Here is an 18,725-nt window from a genome sequence, read left to right as displayed (position 1 = left end):
GCAACACTGTGCAGGAACCCCTGTTAAAGAACATTTTGCTGCCGAAGTATGATGTACATTGGTGGCTGTGAAAGTGTTAAAGATTTAAGAAATCTGCTTGAAGCTTGCCAAAAACTTTGCAAACGCTTGCTGACGTCTTCATGAAGCTTGTAGTTTACGCTGCTCTTATACAAGCTGAAGCCCAAGGGAGTATCTCATACAAAATTAAACTTCTATTGCAGGGAGAGTCTAAAATCGGAAGCGTATTTTAATGCAGACTTATGAGAAAACCAAGGAGCCAATCGCACAAATGGGAAATTTGATTTCTGGGGGCATCAATGACACAAAGAACGCCTAGGTCCATATTTGAAGAAGAAAGCAACACTTGCCAGTTTCAGAAAAGAAACAGTGCTCAGATTAAATGGAAAGGTAATAATTTAAAAAAATTTCTGTTGAAATGTTTTTATTAAGGGATACATCAGAAAGACAAACAGTTTATAAGCAGTTCCATGGGATACAGTTTCTTCAAGCATTAGCATACAGAAGTTTAGATGTCGAAGGTTGAACACCTAAAGTACAATAAATACATAACCAACACAATGTGTTCGCAAAGAGGAATGTAGCTCAGGGCCACCATTGGTCCTTGATCAATGTTAAGTGTGCCTCCAGTCCAACCGGTCACCCCAGATGGGATCAAACTGTAGACATCTGTCCAATAACATTTCATCCTTGATCGTAGCTGGAGGTGTGGCATAGGGAGTGTGCGAGTATGTTACACTTTATGACACTACCTTCATTCAAGTAAAAAAATTGGTCTGATAAGAGAGTCTTAAAGAACATAAATTGGGGTGAATTGGTAAGAGTTCAACGTCGCCAACATGCTTTCGATTGGTATGTGAACAGATATCCCCATGTAGAGGGGCCTTATGGTTAAAACAGAAGGATGAAAGGCCTAGGAGTGGGTGTGAGGTGGGTCAGGGTTCCTCAAGGGTTTGTGAATGGTAGGGATAACTACCCAACGCCCACTCCTAATGTGTCAACTACAGGCATACCCCACTTTACGTACACTCGCGAGTACGGACATACCCGCGAATGTACGTAAAGTGCCTCACAAGTACAAATATTCCCGCTCCATGCACCTGCACTAGACGGAACTGAAGCTCTGAGCACGTAGCCTGCCCTGTTCCAGTGTGCTCTTCCTGTATCCTGGCCATGTCCCCACCTCCAGTGACATCACATCCACTCAGTGGTTTTTCCGGCTTCCCTGTCAGCCACAGAATGGCATCCAGCTTCTCCACAGAACTGTCCTCTGTGCACAGCGCGATGTCCGGGGGATGGATTGGAGCGCCCCCCCTGCATTCGATGAGCTTATTTACATGCGAGTGTTCCCCTGGCGCCCACACTACAGCCCCTGGCACCCACACTACAGCCCCTGGCACCCACACTACAGCCTAGAAGTGAAAAAATGTATTGCTTCGCTTTAAGTAAATTTTCGTTTTACATTCCTTTCCCCCAGTCCCATTGTGTACTTAAAAGTGGGGTATGCCTGTAGAATGAAAAAGAGAAGTAGAGGGGAAGTATGGGGTCTCCCATAAAACGGTAGTGCGGTTCGCTAAAAGGTAATTTTTTAAAGCAAAAATATTATTACAAAATGGCTTATGTAGCAATTATATATTCTGTATGCTTTTAATTCAAAAGTGGAGTTTTTATTTTAATGTAAAATACTGAAATAAAATAAAATAAAAATAAAAAAAAGGGTTTTCCTATGTTATAGGGAACATCTAAAAATGTTAAAGGGGTTGTAAAGGTTTGTTTTTTATTTTCTAAATAGTCTAGTCTACTTTAAGCTAGTGCATTGCTAGTTCACTTACCTTTTCCTTCAATTTCCCTTCTAAATTTTTTTCTTTGTCTTGGGACTACATCCGCAGGGATGTAGTCCCAAGGTAGGGGGCAAGCATGCTGACTAACCCCCAGCCAGAATGGTTTGGATGATGGGGGCAAGCTTACTGAGGAGAAACAGGAAGTGAGAAATTCAGACAGACAAAGAAAAAAAAAAACAATTAGGAGGGAAATCGAAGGAAAAAGTAAGTGAACCAACAATGCACTAGCTTAAAAGGAACCTATTTAGAACATTTAAAAACAAGCCTTTACAACCCCTTTAATTGTGCCCAAGTAGTACCCTGAAAAATGAAACTTTTTGCCATGAGTATTTCCTGTAAAATAACTGTGCACTACCAGTAATAGGAGGGTAGATACTTTTGTGCCTATAGCCTCAAAACGGCATATCTGCAGAGTGAGATCTAAGGCACTGCTCCCACTGATTTCTACTCTCAGGAGATTTGAATTAAGATCTGGCAAGGTCACTACTGTGCTGCTCACGGTTCTACTTGCTGGAGGCTCTGACATGAGGAAGCATAGTTCTGCCTCTACCAAGATGGCTACCCCCAAATAGAGGCACAGTGCAGAACAGGGCATGGTAAATCATTATTGGGGAAGCGATCAGCTGCAGGGAGACCACAGGTAATACTGCTAACTAGTCCTTTGCTATCTGCTTGACTGATTTTGGGCACAGCTTCCAGAGTCAGTTCCTCTTTAATACACCAAATTAGAAGCTGCCATTAATAGAAGCAGAGTGTAACAGTTTGGGAGTCAGGACTGAGTCAGTACATAAAAGAGAGATACTCACCACCTGAAGAAGGCACAGGTTGTCCCTCAGAGAGGCCAGGACACCAATGAAGGACACCACAAACATGACCAATCCAAGGAGGATAAGAATGATAGCTGGAGCCAGGAAAGCACCATGGAGCGTTTTGTACTTCTGCCTCTCCACTTCAGCATATATCCCGATAGCCAGGACCAACGCACCGATCAGCTGAGGAAAAAACAGACACAGAGTCAGCTTGGAAAGGCATTTGTGCATTCATATACTGTAGGTGGTGCTTGCTAATTTTTTTTTTTTACATATATTGGATTTGTTACTCATAGAAACCAAATTTCAGCCATTATTTCTGATGGAAGTTTTAGCAACGCAATGGCTCCTTAGAGCCGAGCACCAAGATTAATTTAAAGGGGTTGTAAAGGAAAAAAATGTTTTTTCCCTAAATAGCTTCCTTTACCTTAGTGTAGTCCTCCTTCACTTAACTCATCCTTCCATTTTGCTTTTAAATGTCCATATTTCTTCTGAGAAATCCTCACTTCCTGTTCTTCTGTCTGTAACTCAACACCGTAATGCGAGGCTTTCTCCCTGGTGTGGAGAAAGCCTTTTGAGGGGGGGAGGGGGGCAAGCAGGAGTTTCAGGAGGCCCACTAACACAGCTCCTTTCTCCATCTGCAAAGTAGAGAGTGTCCTGACCCTCCTGCTCGCCCCCTCAAGAGGCTTTCTCCACACCAGGAAGAAAGCCTCACATTACTGTGTGGAGTTACAGACAGAAGAACAGGAAGTGAGGATTTCTCAGAAGAAATAAGGACATTTAAAAGCAAAATGGAAGGATGAGGTAAGTGAAGGAGGACTGCACTAAGGTAAAGGAAGCTATTTAGGGAAAAAAAAATTCCTTTACAACCCCTTTAATGGCACCCTCTCCGGCAACACACATCCCAACATTCCATTACTACCCCCATGCGCTGTTCAGTCCCTAGGATAAAAAAAATACTGGTATATCCAGATATGTGGGGGGGGGGGGGAGAATGGGCTACTGCGTGTGACAGCACTGGTGCTTGGCGATTGGTTCAGTGGTATCACACAGGGGAAAGAAGAGTCTTTAGCACTGTGTAAGCCAGAACTAGAGCTATCAGGAGCTTACACAGCATTTCATTTACTCGCTCCTGGCAGATGAATGGACACTATCTTGGTAGCTTCTCCAGTGCTGTCACTCAACCAAAAGCTTAGATATTTAATCACAAGATCTTGATCATGATTAAAAGGGGAGGATTCGTTTATACCCTTCATCAGAACTAACGTGATCAAAGATCTAACCTTTTGGCCATGTGACCAGCAATAGAGAGAAGAGTAATTGAGTTGCAGTCTTGGTCAGGTTATCATTGTGGTCTATGTCATTGACAGAGGCGGCTCTAGGCTTTGAGAGGCCTTAGGCAAAACTTGACATAGGGCCCCACTTTCGCCTATGATGGGAAAAATAATTCAAGGACAAGAGCCTCTTCCCCACAACCCTGGCTGGTGGTTGTGGTGGTCTGTGGGCAGGGGGCTTATCAGAATCTGGATGCCCCCCAAATCCTGCTCTTTAATAACTAAGGGGCGGGGGCCACCCGGTGATGTCACCTCTTGAACCCGCCTCCTTGTGACATCATTTATTGAGGGCATGCTGGGTCATTGACGTTACAAGGGTGGTGTCACCGATATTCACTGGTTGTTAGGGACGCTGGCGGTCAGGGTTCTTAACGCTGCCTGAGCACAGCAGCTTTAAGGTCCCCTGTCCCTCAAAACTGGGGTAATGCATTGGGCAAGTTAGGCGCCCGCGAGGCCCCTGTGAGTGCTAGGCCTTAGGCGACCGCCTAATTAAAGAGCCACCTCTGGGGCAGACACCAACCAAAGAAGAACTTTTGGAATGTTGGAGATCCAGAGATCAGAAAATTGTGGCCATGGATCTCTCCACTTTGCTGCTTTTATTATTTCTGAAATAAAGGTTGAGCTTTTAGTAACTTTTCAAGTGCCAGCAAATTCCTGATATGCCACAATCTACAGCACCAGTCTCTTTTTTTAAAGCTCATCTCTATTGCTTACGTACATTGGTCCAGTGTAATTGTGCATATCCCTTATCACGCATAGCCCTTTCTCTTATTGGACAAGACAGAGAGAGGGGGTGGTGATGTCACCATCACCTCAAAGGACGGCTCGTATTCATTGGAAAAAAACCACACAGCATTCTATAAAATGTCAGCAGTGCTGAGCGAGCGACCCCCTGTGGTCAGTGTGCAGACGGGAAATTGATCAGAGCAGGATCTGGAAGATCACTGTAGTTTTGCCGACTAATACAGTGATTTATAGCATCCCAAGCAGCCCCTCAGGATTAAGATATGCATACATACTTTGGGAAAAGCTGGATAATAAAGATCATACCTGGAGTTTAGCTTTAACCACCTAAGGACCGCCTAACGCCGATATACGTTGGCAGAATGGCACAGGCACGTACAGGTACGTTGCCCCTTAAGTGTCCAGCCGTGGGTCGCCGGCGTGCTCGCGACCCGGTCCGAAGCTCCGTGACCCGATTGCCGCCAGTGTCCCGCGATCAGGTCACAGGAGCTGAAGAACGGGGAGAGGCGAGTGTAAACACACCTTCCTCGTTCTTCTCTGTGGCAGTGTCACTGATCGTCTGTCATAGGGAACGACGATCAGTGACGTCACACCTACAGCCACGCCCCCCTACAGTAAGAATCACTCCCTTAGGGCACACTTAACCCCTTAGTGCCCCCTAGTGGTTAACCCCTTCACTGCCATTGGCATTTTCACAGTAATCAGTGCATTTTTATAGCACTTTTCGCTGTGAAAATGACAATGGTCCCAAAAATGTGTCAAAAGTGTCCGCCATAATGTCGCAGTCACGAATAAAAAAAAAAAACACCCAAGCTGATCGCCGCCATTACTAGTAAAAAAAAAAAAAATTATTAATAAAAATGCCATAAAACTATCCCCTATTTTGTAAACGCTATAACTTTTGCGCAAACCAAATGCTTATTGCAGATTTTTTTACCAAAAATAAGTAGAAGAATACGTATCGGCCTAAAATGAGGAGAAAAAAAAAAAAAAAAGTGTTTATCTATTTTTTGGGGATATTTATTATAGCAAAAAAGTAAAAAAATATTGAATTTTTTTCAAAATTGTCATTGTCACATAAAAACTGCAGAGGTGATCAAATACCACCAAAAGAAAGCTCCATTTGTGGGAAAAAAAGGACACCAAATTTTGTTTGGGAGTCACGTCGCACGACCGCGCAATTGTCAGTTAAAGCGACGCAGTGCGGAATCACAAAAGGGGGCCCAGGTCCTTTACCTGCATAATGGCCCGGGTCTTAAGTGGTTAAAGATGCTCCTGTCATTAATAAAAAGCAATCCTGGGGCTGTAGTCTAGTGACATTGTCTAGGCCTAGGAGGAGGACACCAGCCTGCGGCAGGTAAGAGGAAGCATTTCCTCAATCTTCTACCCTTTGCACAAGCACCAGGATTGCCATGATTGTGTCATCTCTGAGCCAGCATTTCACAGTCTATGAAGTAGATGGTGTTCCTGGATAATAACAAAGGCGGTTCCTTTCCTCGTTGGGAGGAAAGCAGATAAGATTTATAGCAGAGTATTGTGATCTCTGTGAACAGTCATAGACCAATCGAAGGTCTGCTGGTTTCTGTTAAACTGGCCACATTCTGATTATTTATGGCCAGCTGCAATTAAAGTGATTAAGTCACATGCACCCCCCCCCCCCATTACTTGTATCCCCTCTCTATTATGAAGATCTAAAGTACTGTTTTTTTTTTTTTTTTCAATTCTATTCCTAAAATATCTTGTCTCACACCGCTGCTCTATGGTCACGTGATCCCCCTCTGCTCTCCTTCCCCAATCTAAGGAGAGCAGCAGGAGGGGCGGAGATTCCCCTCTGTCGTTTGCCGGCCAACAGGGGGAGGTCACGTGACCGCAGAAAGCTGCTGTGAAGGGAGGTATTTAGGATAATAAAAACACAAACACAAACAAACACACGTCTTTATAAAACAGAGAGGGTACAAGCAATGGGGTTATGTATTGTAGCAAAATAGCAGCACAAACAGATTGAGCCGACAGGCAGAAAGGGGAGAGGGAGACTGTGGGATGGTATCAGCCTTGATTACGGTCAGTACACTAAAGGGGGACATAGAAACAGACAGGATCAACCAGGTATTTAGGAACATAAAAAAAAAAAAAAGACAAATTAAACTGCAACAGCACTATGCTGTTATTCATGCTTTAACATCATCCCATCTGTGCTATTGCTGAAAGATGGCTACAGCGCAGGCTCACCTTGCCAGGAGGGTGTCCATGGACATTCTCCTGTAACCACGCTTTCCATGAACCCCCATTGTCGCGCATCGGCAGAGATCTGTAAATGGGGTAAAGAGCCAATCACAGAGGCTCTTTACCATGTGACTAGCTGTGTCCAATCACAGCTGATCACAGTGTAAATAGTATTTGATGGTTATCGGCAGTCCCTATGTCACGCTGACAGCGTGTGAGGAGAGAAGAGGATAACAGGCAAATCCACACTGGGGACATCTACACTCATAATCAGGGCACTGATCAATAGTGTCCTGATTATCAGTGCAGCCCCAACAGTGTCCTGATTATCAGTGCAGCCCCCAACAGTGCTCACAAGTGCTGCCTATTTGTGCCTGCTCATCAGTGCCTATCAATGCCTCCTATTCGCGCAGCCGCCACAGTGCTGCCTCATCACTGCAGCCCATCAGTGAAGGAGACAATTTATTTAGATTAGAACATTTTAACAGAAGCCAAGATAAACATTTTTTCCCCCCTCAACATTTTCGTCTTTTTTTTTTTTTTTTTTTAAACAGCGGTGATTAAATACCACCAAAAGAAGTCTCTGTCTATAAAAAATAAAATAAATGTTTTGGTACAGCGTTGACTGCGCAATTGTCAAAGTGTGACAGTGCTGAAAGCTGAAAATTGACCTGGGCAGGAAGGGGGTGAAAAATGTCTAGTAGTCAAGTGGTTAAAAGGAACAGGGTTTTCATTTATTTTTTAGGGTTACAACCGCTTGAAAAAAATAATATATGTGATTCTAGGTCAACTTTAATTGCTGTGGGGATTTTCCTATCATCGGAGTTGGCAGCAGAGTACAAAGGGTGGAAGTGCGTTGGCAATTCTACTTTGATGATGGAGATCCCCGGATTGGTACTACAAAGATAAATATAAAAGGAGAGATAAATATAAAGAAATCAGAACATTCTGCACTCTCCACATAAGGGACCTAGCTTTCCTGGAATAACCCAATTTTTTTTATTTTTTTATCCATTTATAAAATAAAAAAACTGTGAGATTTGTATTTTTAAAAGTAAATAAAAAGGAAACATCTATGAACAAGATGCTTGCATACTTTAGCAATGCTGTGAAAGAATGTTGTAGAGACATTTACAAGCCTAAGCTTGACATGACCCCCCCAACACCACAATTATACTCTTCTTTCATCTGTTAACAGTAGAAAGCTGTATACAAACCAGAGGGGGGATTGGGATTGCGGTGTCATGCCTAAACACATACCACAAGATGTTGTCTGAGCAGCATATGCCTTGCAACACATGACATTAATGTATGTATTGACTCATACACTAGAAATGTGAAACCCCAAACACAAGAAATGGACGCAGCTACTTTGTACACACACTCATTATAATCATGTCAAAGACATAAATCATAAAAACAATATTGCTCTAAAAGCTCACACCAAGATCTCTATTTTCAACCTCGAAAGCAGGCGCAGGTCACGAATCCATCTTCACTCACAAACCACCAACCAATATGGAGAATTCGCCAAACACCAAGTTCAGTTAAAGCGACTTTTATTTCACATAGAAATATTCACTCTACCTTGGATTGTCAGAACACAATAGCATAGGAGGAGCTTTTGATTATTTTTTTTTTCTGTTCAACCCAATTATATAAAGTATATTATATAATAAATAGATGTATGCCTTGATGGCCAGAAGTAAAATTATAACCGATTACCACTAGAGCTGCACAATCAATCGTTAAAAAATCGTGATCTCGATTCAACCCCCCTGACGATCTCTATTGCAGAGTTTGCCGATTCTTTCATAGAACAAGTGGAGAGACTTATCTGCTCACTCAAAAGAAAATATTGGGCAGTCTGCCAAGTTTTTTTGATAGGAAACAATTTAACCAAAGCTTCCTTCTGTAATGCTGGCCATACATGGGTCGAATTTCGAAATAACTTTCTTTTGAAAATTTGTGCGTTTTGTGATCCGATGGTGCCACCATTGATTTTGATACTCGACCGACCAAACCTTCAATTTCACCTCATGTTCCTACAGAAATGAATTTTTTGTGTCTGGGAACCTTCTTTTCTTTCCGGGAACCTTCTTTTCTTGCACATGCGCATTTCTTTTTCGATTACATTTCTCGCACGATTCTCCCATCATCGATTAGAAAAACGTTCGTATTTTCAAAAAAAAATTCAACATGTTGGATTATTAAAATATGATGGCCGCACGAAAATCGGCTGTTGCTGCAGCCCACTAATGGTGTGAAATAAGAACGAACATTTTTAGATAAGATTTTCGAAATTGTGTATGGCCAACATTAGATCAAAGGGATAACTTTCTGTGTGTAAAGAAAAAATCCAGGCAGTCTGTAACCAAAGCTTCCTTCTTAGATCAAAAGGGATAACTTTAAGTGGTCAAACTTCCTGCATTTCCACACAAAGTCTAAGGGCCAGATTCAAGGAAAAAGTACGCCGGAGTATCTGCTGATACTCCGGCGTACTTTCAAATTTGCCGCGTCGTATCTTTGTCATTCACAAACAAAGATATGACGGCTTTTGGCTAAGATCCGACAGGCGTACGGCTTCGTACGCCTTTGGATCTTAGGTGTTATTCTCCGGCGGCCGCTGGGTGGAGTTCGCGTCGTTTTCCAGCGTCGGGTATGCAAATTAGCTGATTACGGCGATCCACGAAGGTACGCGCGTTTGTCGCATTCTCTTACGTCGGTTTTTCGCGTCGCAAAGTTAAGAGTGCCATTTACATGGGGTAAAATTACTCCTCCATGTTAAAGTATGGCCGTTGTTCCCGCGTCGAATTTTAATTTTTTTTTAGGGTTTCCATCCGTCTGGATTTAGCCGGGTCAGATAGGATTGGATCGGATGTCAGTGGACATTTTACCGCTAACTTCTGTTGCTCCATAGAGATGTATGGAGCGCCTGTTCATGTCCGCCAGAAAAGGCGGATCTGAACGCTCTGCTCATGTGAAAGGGCCCTTGGTGTGAACCAGACCCAAATGCAAAATCTGGTGCTGCTGTGCATTGTAGCCAAATCAGCTTCTAACTCCAGCTTGATCAATTAAAGTAATTTCTTACCTGCAAGGCAAAGGCATAATGTGCTAGCATGCATCGCATACTAGCACATTATGTGAAACTTGCCTCAAAACAAAGCCTTCCAGCGATGCAATGTCATCGCTGGAGACAGCTTCCATCTTCACTCGTCTTGCTTCTGGGTTCGTGGACTCTGGCTCTGTGCCGCAATGACATCACTCCAGTGCGGGAGCTACCGGTCATGGCACAGGACTCTGAAGAAACAGCAGAGGTGGCCGTTCCTTCAGAGCCCCAGTGATTTCATTGGCTGCATTGGAGATATTTACACTACCTATAGGTAAGCCTTATTACCTACAGGTAAATGTTAAAAATTGAAATTTACTTCCGCTTTAAGCTTTGACAATAAAACCTGGAAGCCGATTGGTTTCTGTGCAGAGTTGTACTAGATTTTGCACTCTTTTTTCCTCACTGAAATCAGATCGCATAGGTGTTCAGACCCATGCAATCCGATTCCACAGTTTGCTCTGCAAACCAATTTGTGGAGGTCATTAACTTTAGGCTGGGTTCACACTGGTGCGATGCGGGAACCACAGGGATTCCTGTGCGGGTTCCCACATTGCAGGCAGTTCGCACTGCTCTCTGTGAACCGCTGGAAATCGCACCAGTGTGAACCCGTATGGGCTCAACTGCTGCATGTCTAGTGCTGTGCAATCCATCTGGTACAACAAGATGAAAATTCAGTGGGATCTCCAAACCAAGATTGATTTTTTTTTTTTTTTTTTTTTTATCAAGATGGCAGCGGTGGTGAATATTTCAAGCACCTTGCTTTACACTTTAAGAAACTTGTACTGACAGGAGTGACTTACTAGCTGCATTTGATTTCAACACCTTTTGAATCACTGACTTGAAAACAGGTTTGCAAATCAGGAAAATAGGAGTGAAGTCAGAAGTCTTTATTTGCAGTCCTATTAGGAGTGAGTTGGTGCCTGTGCACTTACCATGGGATCAGCTTATTAGCCAGCCAACCAGCATACTTAAAAAGTAACTCCACTTTTGTTGAATTTTTTAATTATATATATATATATATACATCGTATTTATCGGCGTATACCGTGCACTATTTTGCCCTGAAAATCAGGGCAAAATCGTGGGTGCGTGATATACGCCGATACCCGCTTTCCCGCCACGAGTTTGAATACTGCGCCGGCATATACCGAGCGCAGTACACTCGTGAATCTTCGGGCAGTCTCGGCGCCTCTCGCACTGACGTCCTGAGCGTACAGGACATCAGCGCAACAGTTGCCGAGCCTGCCCAAAGATTCACGAGTGTACTGCGCTCGGTATATGCCGGCGCAGTATTCAAACTCGTGGCGGGAAACGAGCGGGGAGGACGCCGGACCCGCCGAAGAGGACACCCGACCCGCCGAAGAGGACACCCGACCCGCCGAAGAGGACACCCGACCCGCCGAAGAGGACACCAAAACTGTAAGTACAAAAAAACTTTTTTTTCCCCCACAGGATTGGGGGCCACTTTAGGGGTGCGCGGTATACGCGGGAGCGCGTTATACCGCGATAAATACGATTATATATATATATATATATTCCCCAGGATTAATCCTTGTAATGTACAGAGATCACCCAGCGCCGACGGGGAATATATATATTTTCTCAAACTTTGTTGGAGATTCCTACCTTTTGTTATTCTGAAGAAATAGCGGTTTGTCTGTGAATCTGTATGGGAGTGGTTTGTAATTATCAATCAGCTGCTGCACCTGCAGGGCTCTGAGGAAAGTGGCAAGGTTTGCATCCCTTTAGACACGATTTCCTTTTGGGAAGTAAAATTTTTATTGCAGGGGATGCTTAAAATCAAATTAGTATCTTAGTGAAGACTTCTGGGGAAAAAAATAAAAATAAATAAATCAGTAAGCCAATCATACAAGGAGAAATTAAGTTTTCAAGGGGCCTTGCGTACAGAATACCTCCAGGTAGCCATTTGGCATTTTACAAAAAAATGCAGTGCTACAGATTGAGAAGAAAAAGGTAATTTTTAATAACATTACAATATATGAGTTGTGTTGCAATTTTATATGCTATATTTTATTTTTCTTCATTTGACAACCCCCCCAAAAGTGAAGTTACCCTTTAGAAATTCTAGATCTCACCAAAGCTCCCATCTACTTATAGACATTCTAAGGCTGTCCCACTCTCACTGCTCCTTGACCAAGGTAGATCAGAGGAGCTCACCTCCATACTAACCTCTTACCCAGAACTACACCTCCCTATAATCTAGGAGAAACCACACCATTGGTCATTGGAGGTAAATGGCTAAATCAGCCTTTATTAAACATAGGCTTATAAATAACTAAACATATCAATCCATATAACAATGGTTGCAGGTCCTTGATGGTACCGTATAACTAAAACTTCATGGTCTGTGGCACCAGTTAGCCAAGGTATGACCCCAGCCGCCAAACACTGCTTTGGGGACTAACCCAGCTGACCTCAGACACACACCAGCCTAGTAAGTGATCCAATACTTCCAGGTATGGAGTACGCATTGCGCACCTCCAGCGGCCCGCTTTAACTGCGATTATACACAGCGGGAGCTGAATGGCAGGTATGGCTGACTCAATGTCCACCAGCACCCACCAATCCTTTGGTACAGAGGGAAAACAGCAGTCTGCCTATGTAAACAAGGCAGATCACTGTTCTGTCAGTGCAGAAGGCATGGAAACATATCTATGCTTTCCCCTAGTACAAGCCCCTCCTCCACAGTAAGAAAATCACCGGTTAGGCACACAGTTAACCCTTTAATCACCCCTGTTAACCCCCTCCCTAGCTAGTGTAATTAGTATAGTGACAAAAAGAGTCAAAAGTGTCAGTTAGTGTCCGATTTGTCTGCCGCAATATAGCAGTCCGGCGAAAAGTAGCTGTAATTGCTAGTAAAAATGAAAATATACCACAGTTTGGTTTGAGGAAAAAATATAGGGCCAGATTCACAGAGCAGATACGACGGCGTATCTTCTGATACGCCGTCGTATCTGTTGTTCTATCTATGCGACCGATTCATAGAATCAGTTACGCATAGATAGCCATAAGATCCGACAGGTGTAATTGTTTTACACTGTCGGATCTTAAGATGCAATACCTTGGCCGCCATTGGGGGGAGTTTGCGTCGTAAACCAGCGTCTGGTATGCAAATTAGGAGTTACGGCGATCCACGCCGGTTTTTCGCGTTCGCTATGTCGCCGCTAGTCTAGTTTCCGTCGCAAAGTTAGTCGTTTTTTTTGTGCCCTAATTTTAGTCAGCAAACGTATTGCTGTCTAAAGTATGGCCGTCGTTCCCGCGTCGAAATTTTAAAATGAACGTCGTTTGCGTAAGCCGTCCGGGAATACGGAATTACGCTACGCGCGTCGCCGTTCGAAAAAAATTGCGTCACTTCGCGCAAAGCACGGCGGGAGTTAGGAAACGGAGCATGCGCGGTAGGTCAAGTGCGGGAGCGCGCCTAATTTAAATGGCACACGCCCATTTGAATTGGCCCGCCTTGCGCCGGAGGCCGCCGGCATAGGTTTTCATTGCAAGTGCTTGGTGAATCAGGCACTTGCGATGAAAACTTGCGGCGGTGTAACGTATCTACGATACGTTACGCCGCCGCTCACCTATGTGAATCAGGCCCATAGAATCTACAATCTGTATACGCTTATTGGGATTTTTTTTTTTTTACCAAAAATATGTAGCAGAATACATATTGGATGTGTTTTATAGCAGAAAGTAAATATTGTTTTATGTTTTTTTTTTTTTTTTTTAAATTGTCTGTGTTTTTGGTTTGTTTACAGCATAAATAAATAAAAAATGCAGAGGTGATCAAATACCACCAAAAGAAAAAAGGACCTGAATTAAATCAAGCCTTTTATACCTGCCTGGAGATCAGCTTTGAATACCATATGTGTACCTTTCTCACAAGGTAATCTTTCTGTTGTATTTTCTCCTAGGTGTGTTGTGTGTGTCAAACGTCCTTTGATAACAGGGCACACCTTGCCCACACTGATAAACGGGGTCACACAGAAATGGTCTACAGCACAGCAAGAAAATTAAAAAGACAGACAGAAAAAATAGTAGTAGGTAATAGAAATAGGGGTTTCAGAAGAAGCGGCCTTGTATTATAGGGCTGTTAAATATTTTAAAGTAACCAAGCTTACTTAATACGTGTTGTAAAAAAGGTATGGTTTGTTTTCAAATGCAAACAGGTTAGAGGACCTCATAAACTGGTCTGTCTGGTTTTATCAACTTTTCCAGTGCAGGTCTTGCATTTATGTAACCAATACCTACAAATCCTATAGCCGTGTGTAGTCATCGTGAGCAGCCATAATATCTCTAGGAATGTGCATTAACCACAATTCAGAAATACCCTACAATAAAAGGTATAAAAAGAATAACATTCTGGACATGTTTGGGTGGGTTTCCTTTGTATACTCCAGTTTCTTTGCAAAGACATGCTGGTAGGTCTAGGCTTCCAGTCTGAACTGGCCCTAGTATGTACAGCGAGGGAAAAAGGTATTTGATCCCCTGCTGATATTGTACGTTTGCCCACTGACAAAGAAATTATCAGTCTATCATTTTAACGGTAGGTTTATTTTAACAGTGAGAGACAGAACAACAAAAAATATCCAAAAAATAATAAGTATTTGACCCCTTCTTACTTAGTACTTGGTGGCAAAACCCTTATTGGCACTCAGAGGTCAGACGTTCCTTGTAGTTGGCCACCAGGTTTGCACACATCTCAGGAGGGATTTTGTCCCACTTCTCTTTGCAGATCCTCTCCAAGCCATTAAGGTTTCCAGACTGACGCTTAATAACTAATCATCAGCCCCTTCCACATATTTTCTATGGGATAAAGGTCTGGAGACTGGCTAGGCCACTCCAGGACCTCAACGCGCTTCTTCTTGAGCCACTCCTTTGTTGCCTTGACCATGTGTTTTGGGTCATTGCCATGCTGGCAGACCCATCCAGGACTCATTTTCAATGCCCTGGCTACCTGGCTGATCTCATTCAAGATTTGATGGTACATGGCCCCGTCCATCGTCTCTGATGCGGTGTGAAGTTGTCCCATCCCCTTAGCAGAAAGGCCCCCCCAAAGCATAAGGTTTCCACCTCCATGCTTGAAGGTGGGGATGGTGTTCTTGGGGTCATAGGCAGCATTCCTCCCCCTCCTTCAAACACGTTGAGTTGAGTTGATGCCAAAGCGCTTGATTTTGGTCTCATCTGACCACAACACTTTCACCCAGTTCTCCTCTGAATCATTCAGATGTTCATTAGCAAACTTCAGATGGGCCTGTACATGTGCTTTCTGGGGGACCTTGCGGGCGCTGCAGGATTTTAGTTTTTCACATAGTAGTGCGTTACCAATCGTTTTCTTGGTGACTATGGTCCCAGCTGCCTTGAGATCATTAACAAGATTCTCCCGTGTAGTTCTGGGCTAATTCCTCACTGTTCTCATGATCATTGAAATAAGGTGATTAGGTGATATCTTGTATTGAACCCCTGACATAGAGATTGATCTTTATTGTGTGTTTCTTCCATTTGTGAATAATCGCACCAACTGTTGTCACCCTCTCACCAAGCTGCTTGGCGATGGTCTTGTAGCCCATTCCAGCCTTGTGTAGGTCTACAGTCTTGTCCCTGACATCCTTGGACAGCTCTTTGGTCTTGGACATGGTGGAGAGATTGGAATCTGATTGATTGCTTCTGTGGACAGGTGTCTTCTATACAGGTAACAAGCTGAGATTTGAGCACTCCCTTTAAGCCATTGTTCATGCTGAAGAGTTCATCTGAACTCTCATGATTTGAAAGCCGCATTTTAGTCTGACTTCGAGGGCTACTTGAAAGACATCTGTGCGGGTTTATGCACAGAGGTCTATTGAAATCACCCCAGACTTCGCCAAAAAGTAGTGCGGAGCTATTTTTGGAAGTGTGCAGCACCGCAAAGTCAGCCCCACCCCCCGATTGGAATGCTCCTATTGTCGGCAATAGGCTCCAATTTGAAATGCGATTTGACCTGTCAAATCACGCTGATGTGAACTGGGGCTAAGAATGCTCCTAATCTCAGCTCATTACCTGTAGAGAAGACACCTTGGAGCCAGGGATAGGGGGATCAAATACCTATTTCACTCATTAAAATGCAACTTTTTGGAAATGTGTTTTTCTGGAAAATTTTGTTTTGCTATTCTGTCTCTCGCTGTTAAAATAAACCTACCATTAAAATTATAGACTGATGATTTCTTTGTCAGTGAGCAAACATACAAAATCAGCAGGGGATCAAATACTTCTGTCCCCTCACTGTATGTGGGGGGGGGGGGGGGGGTCTAAAAAAAATCCTTGCTGCAGTCTCCTATAGCAGGTCCTTTTAATAACAGGGCAAGGCCTAGTCCCCCTTGTGTCTACAGGAGAGTCAGGGCGCCCACTAACACATAGCTCCTTTCTCTATCTGCAACATAGAGAGCGTCCTGACTCTCCTATAGTCCAAGGGAGGGGGCAAGCATGACACTCCACACCAGGAAGAAAGCCTTGCATTACTGTGTGGAGTTACAGACAGAAGAACAGGAAGGGAGGATTTTTCAGAAGAAATAAGGACATTTAAAAGCAAAATTGAAGGATGAGGTAAGTGAAGGAGGACTGCGCTAAGGTAAAGGAAGCCATTTAGGGGAAAAAAATAAATTGTACCTTTACAACCCCTTTAAGTTCTCCGCCCCCAGCTTTTCAGAGCTGAGATATCCTGTGTAAATTCTGCACTTTGAATGGACGTATGGGGAAAGATGGCTATTAATAAACAGGTACAACGTATGTAGGAGGATTTGTTTCATCTCTGTGCATCACCCGAGGCCAGTCCCTTCACTGGATATATGTAAGGGTTTACAATCACTAACTCACTTCTTCACGTATAATAGCCATTTACTAGTTCTGGAGATTGCCTTCTCTCAGAACAACCCTGCACAGGCCATAGGGTGTATCACACGGCTCCCTCATACACTAAGAATATGTATGGGCCAACCAGGTATCCAAACATCACTAAAAACTACTTGAGGAGACTTTACAAGTACCATATGGAGACACACAACTTCAAACATGTTTCACATTTTAATGGACCAATGGCCCTTACAGGGATGAAGGGTCCCCCATGGTGTCCAAATTACAGTCCCTGACTCTTCCTATTGACCACCCCAGGAGTGGAATCCCCATCCACCAACTTTCTCACAGAAGTTCATAGGACAGATGCTAATAATAGACTGCGCAATGGTGCACACACCCTTAATACTGAATTACTCTGCATCTCAAAGTACAATTACAGAATGTCTAATCAGATCATCTTATCTTTTGCATTTTACTAACAGAAAAGATTAAAGGGGTTGTAAAGGTAAATGTTTTTTCACCTTAATGCATCCTATGCCATTGGCTGGCGCTGCTGTCAATCACATCCGATGATGCGGGGCCGAGTGATACAGTCGGCGGCTATGCCCGCCACTGTATCACGGGAGCGCGCCCGCAAAAGCTTTCCACCATGCGAGCTTGCTCGCATGAAGGTGGAAAGCTTTTGCGAGGAGGAGCCGAGACAGCCGCCGAGGGACCCCAGAAGACAGGGTTAGGGGACACTGTGCAAAACGGCACAGTGGAGGCAGGTATAACATGTTTGTTATTTAAAAAAAAAAAAGTTTTGCCTTTAGTGTTCCTTTAATTACAAGTCCAAATAGTTGGCGATAGTAAGACATTTGCTTGGAGATGGAATTTTTTCCCCCCCAGAGAAATGGAGAGTTAATATGCCTTAAAACTACTCTACGCTGGTCAGGTACAAGTCATTGTCCCATAATGAGGTACTTTCCACCTCCGTCTTAGGTGGTGCCCGCTATGGGGAAAAGGTTACCCTTTTCCTCCTGATATGTTGCTGCCACTGATGCAAACACTTCCCCTAAGTGACCCCACTCTTAATTATAATCACGAGTGGTCATGTGCAGCCAGCCTAAATGGACACAAATAAAATTGAGTCGAGAGAACCCCTAAAAAGGGACTGTGACAGACTCACCTGGGACAGATACTTTTGGAGAGGACTGAATGCTAGCCTCTTGCTTTGCGATCATGGGCCCTGGCATTTGGGGGAAAGGTGCTCTTTGTGAGCTGTAAGCCTGGGGATCCTTGAGTTGGTGTTACTTTGGATTCAGGTCCATGTCCCTCCAAGACACAGACTCTGGGAACCCTGTATATGTCATATTAGAAAGAGTGACCGATTCATACTGTTGGGACACATACTGTTAGATGCTAATGTCATCAACTCCAGCCACCCGTCTGTCTGTTATAATGTAAATGAGTCTAGGATAACTTCTAAGGATCTCTCACCTAATGTTGCTTGTGCTAATTGACCCTGCAATTGTATGAAGGAGTTCTGTGTTGATATGTATGATAATGTGTATTGTAGTTAGGGAGTCACAACGGCTGCTTTAAGGGATTAGTTAATTAGCTCATGTTAGTTTATTTTTCTCTGTATTGCTAGAGTTTGAGCAGGATGTAAGAACCTCCTCTTTTACTGTATATAAGACTTGTATTGTGGTTCTAATAGAGTGTCTGTGTTCCGCAGACAAAAAAGTATCATCTCGTTGTGTGCTTGTGAGCAGTTGGAATATCTGATATCTATATCCACTATCCAGACTGGGAGGAAGTGGTAT

The 18,725-nt window shown here is 43.6% G+C and overlaps 1 protein-coding gene across 1 annotated transcript in view; it reads right to left on the bottom strand.

Annotated features, from left to right (window-relative positions):
* Window positions 1-18,725, bottom strand: part of TSPAN15 (tetraspanin 15) — a 60,688-nt gene that overhangs the window by 33,067 nt on the left and 8,896 nt on the right. The window contains exon 2 of the mRNA XM_040323312.1: window positions 2,666-2,851. Within this exon, the coding sequence (XP_040179246.1) occupies window positions 2,666-2,851 (186 nt within the window). The remainder of the gene's footprint in view (window positions 1-2,665; window positions 2,852-18,725) is intronic.

The sequence above is a fragment of the Rana temporaria genome, chromosome 9 (assembly GCF_905171775.1).
Source record: "Rana temporaria chromosome 9, aRanTem1.1, whole genome shotgun sequence".
Taxonomy (NCBI): Eukaryota; Metazoa; Chordata; class Amphibia; order Anura; family Ranidae; genus Rana; species Rana temporaria.
This window is presented reverse-complemented; position numbering and strand designations above follow the sequence as displayed.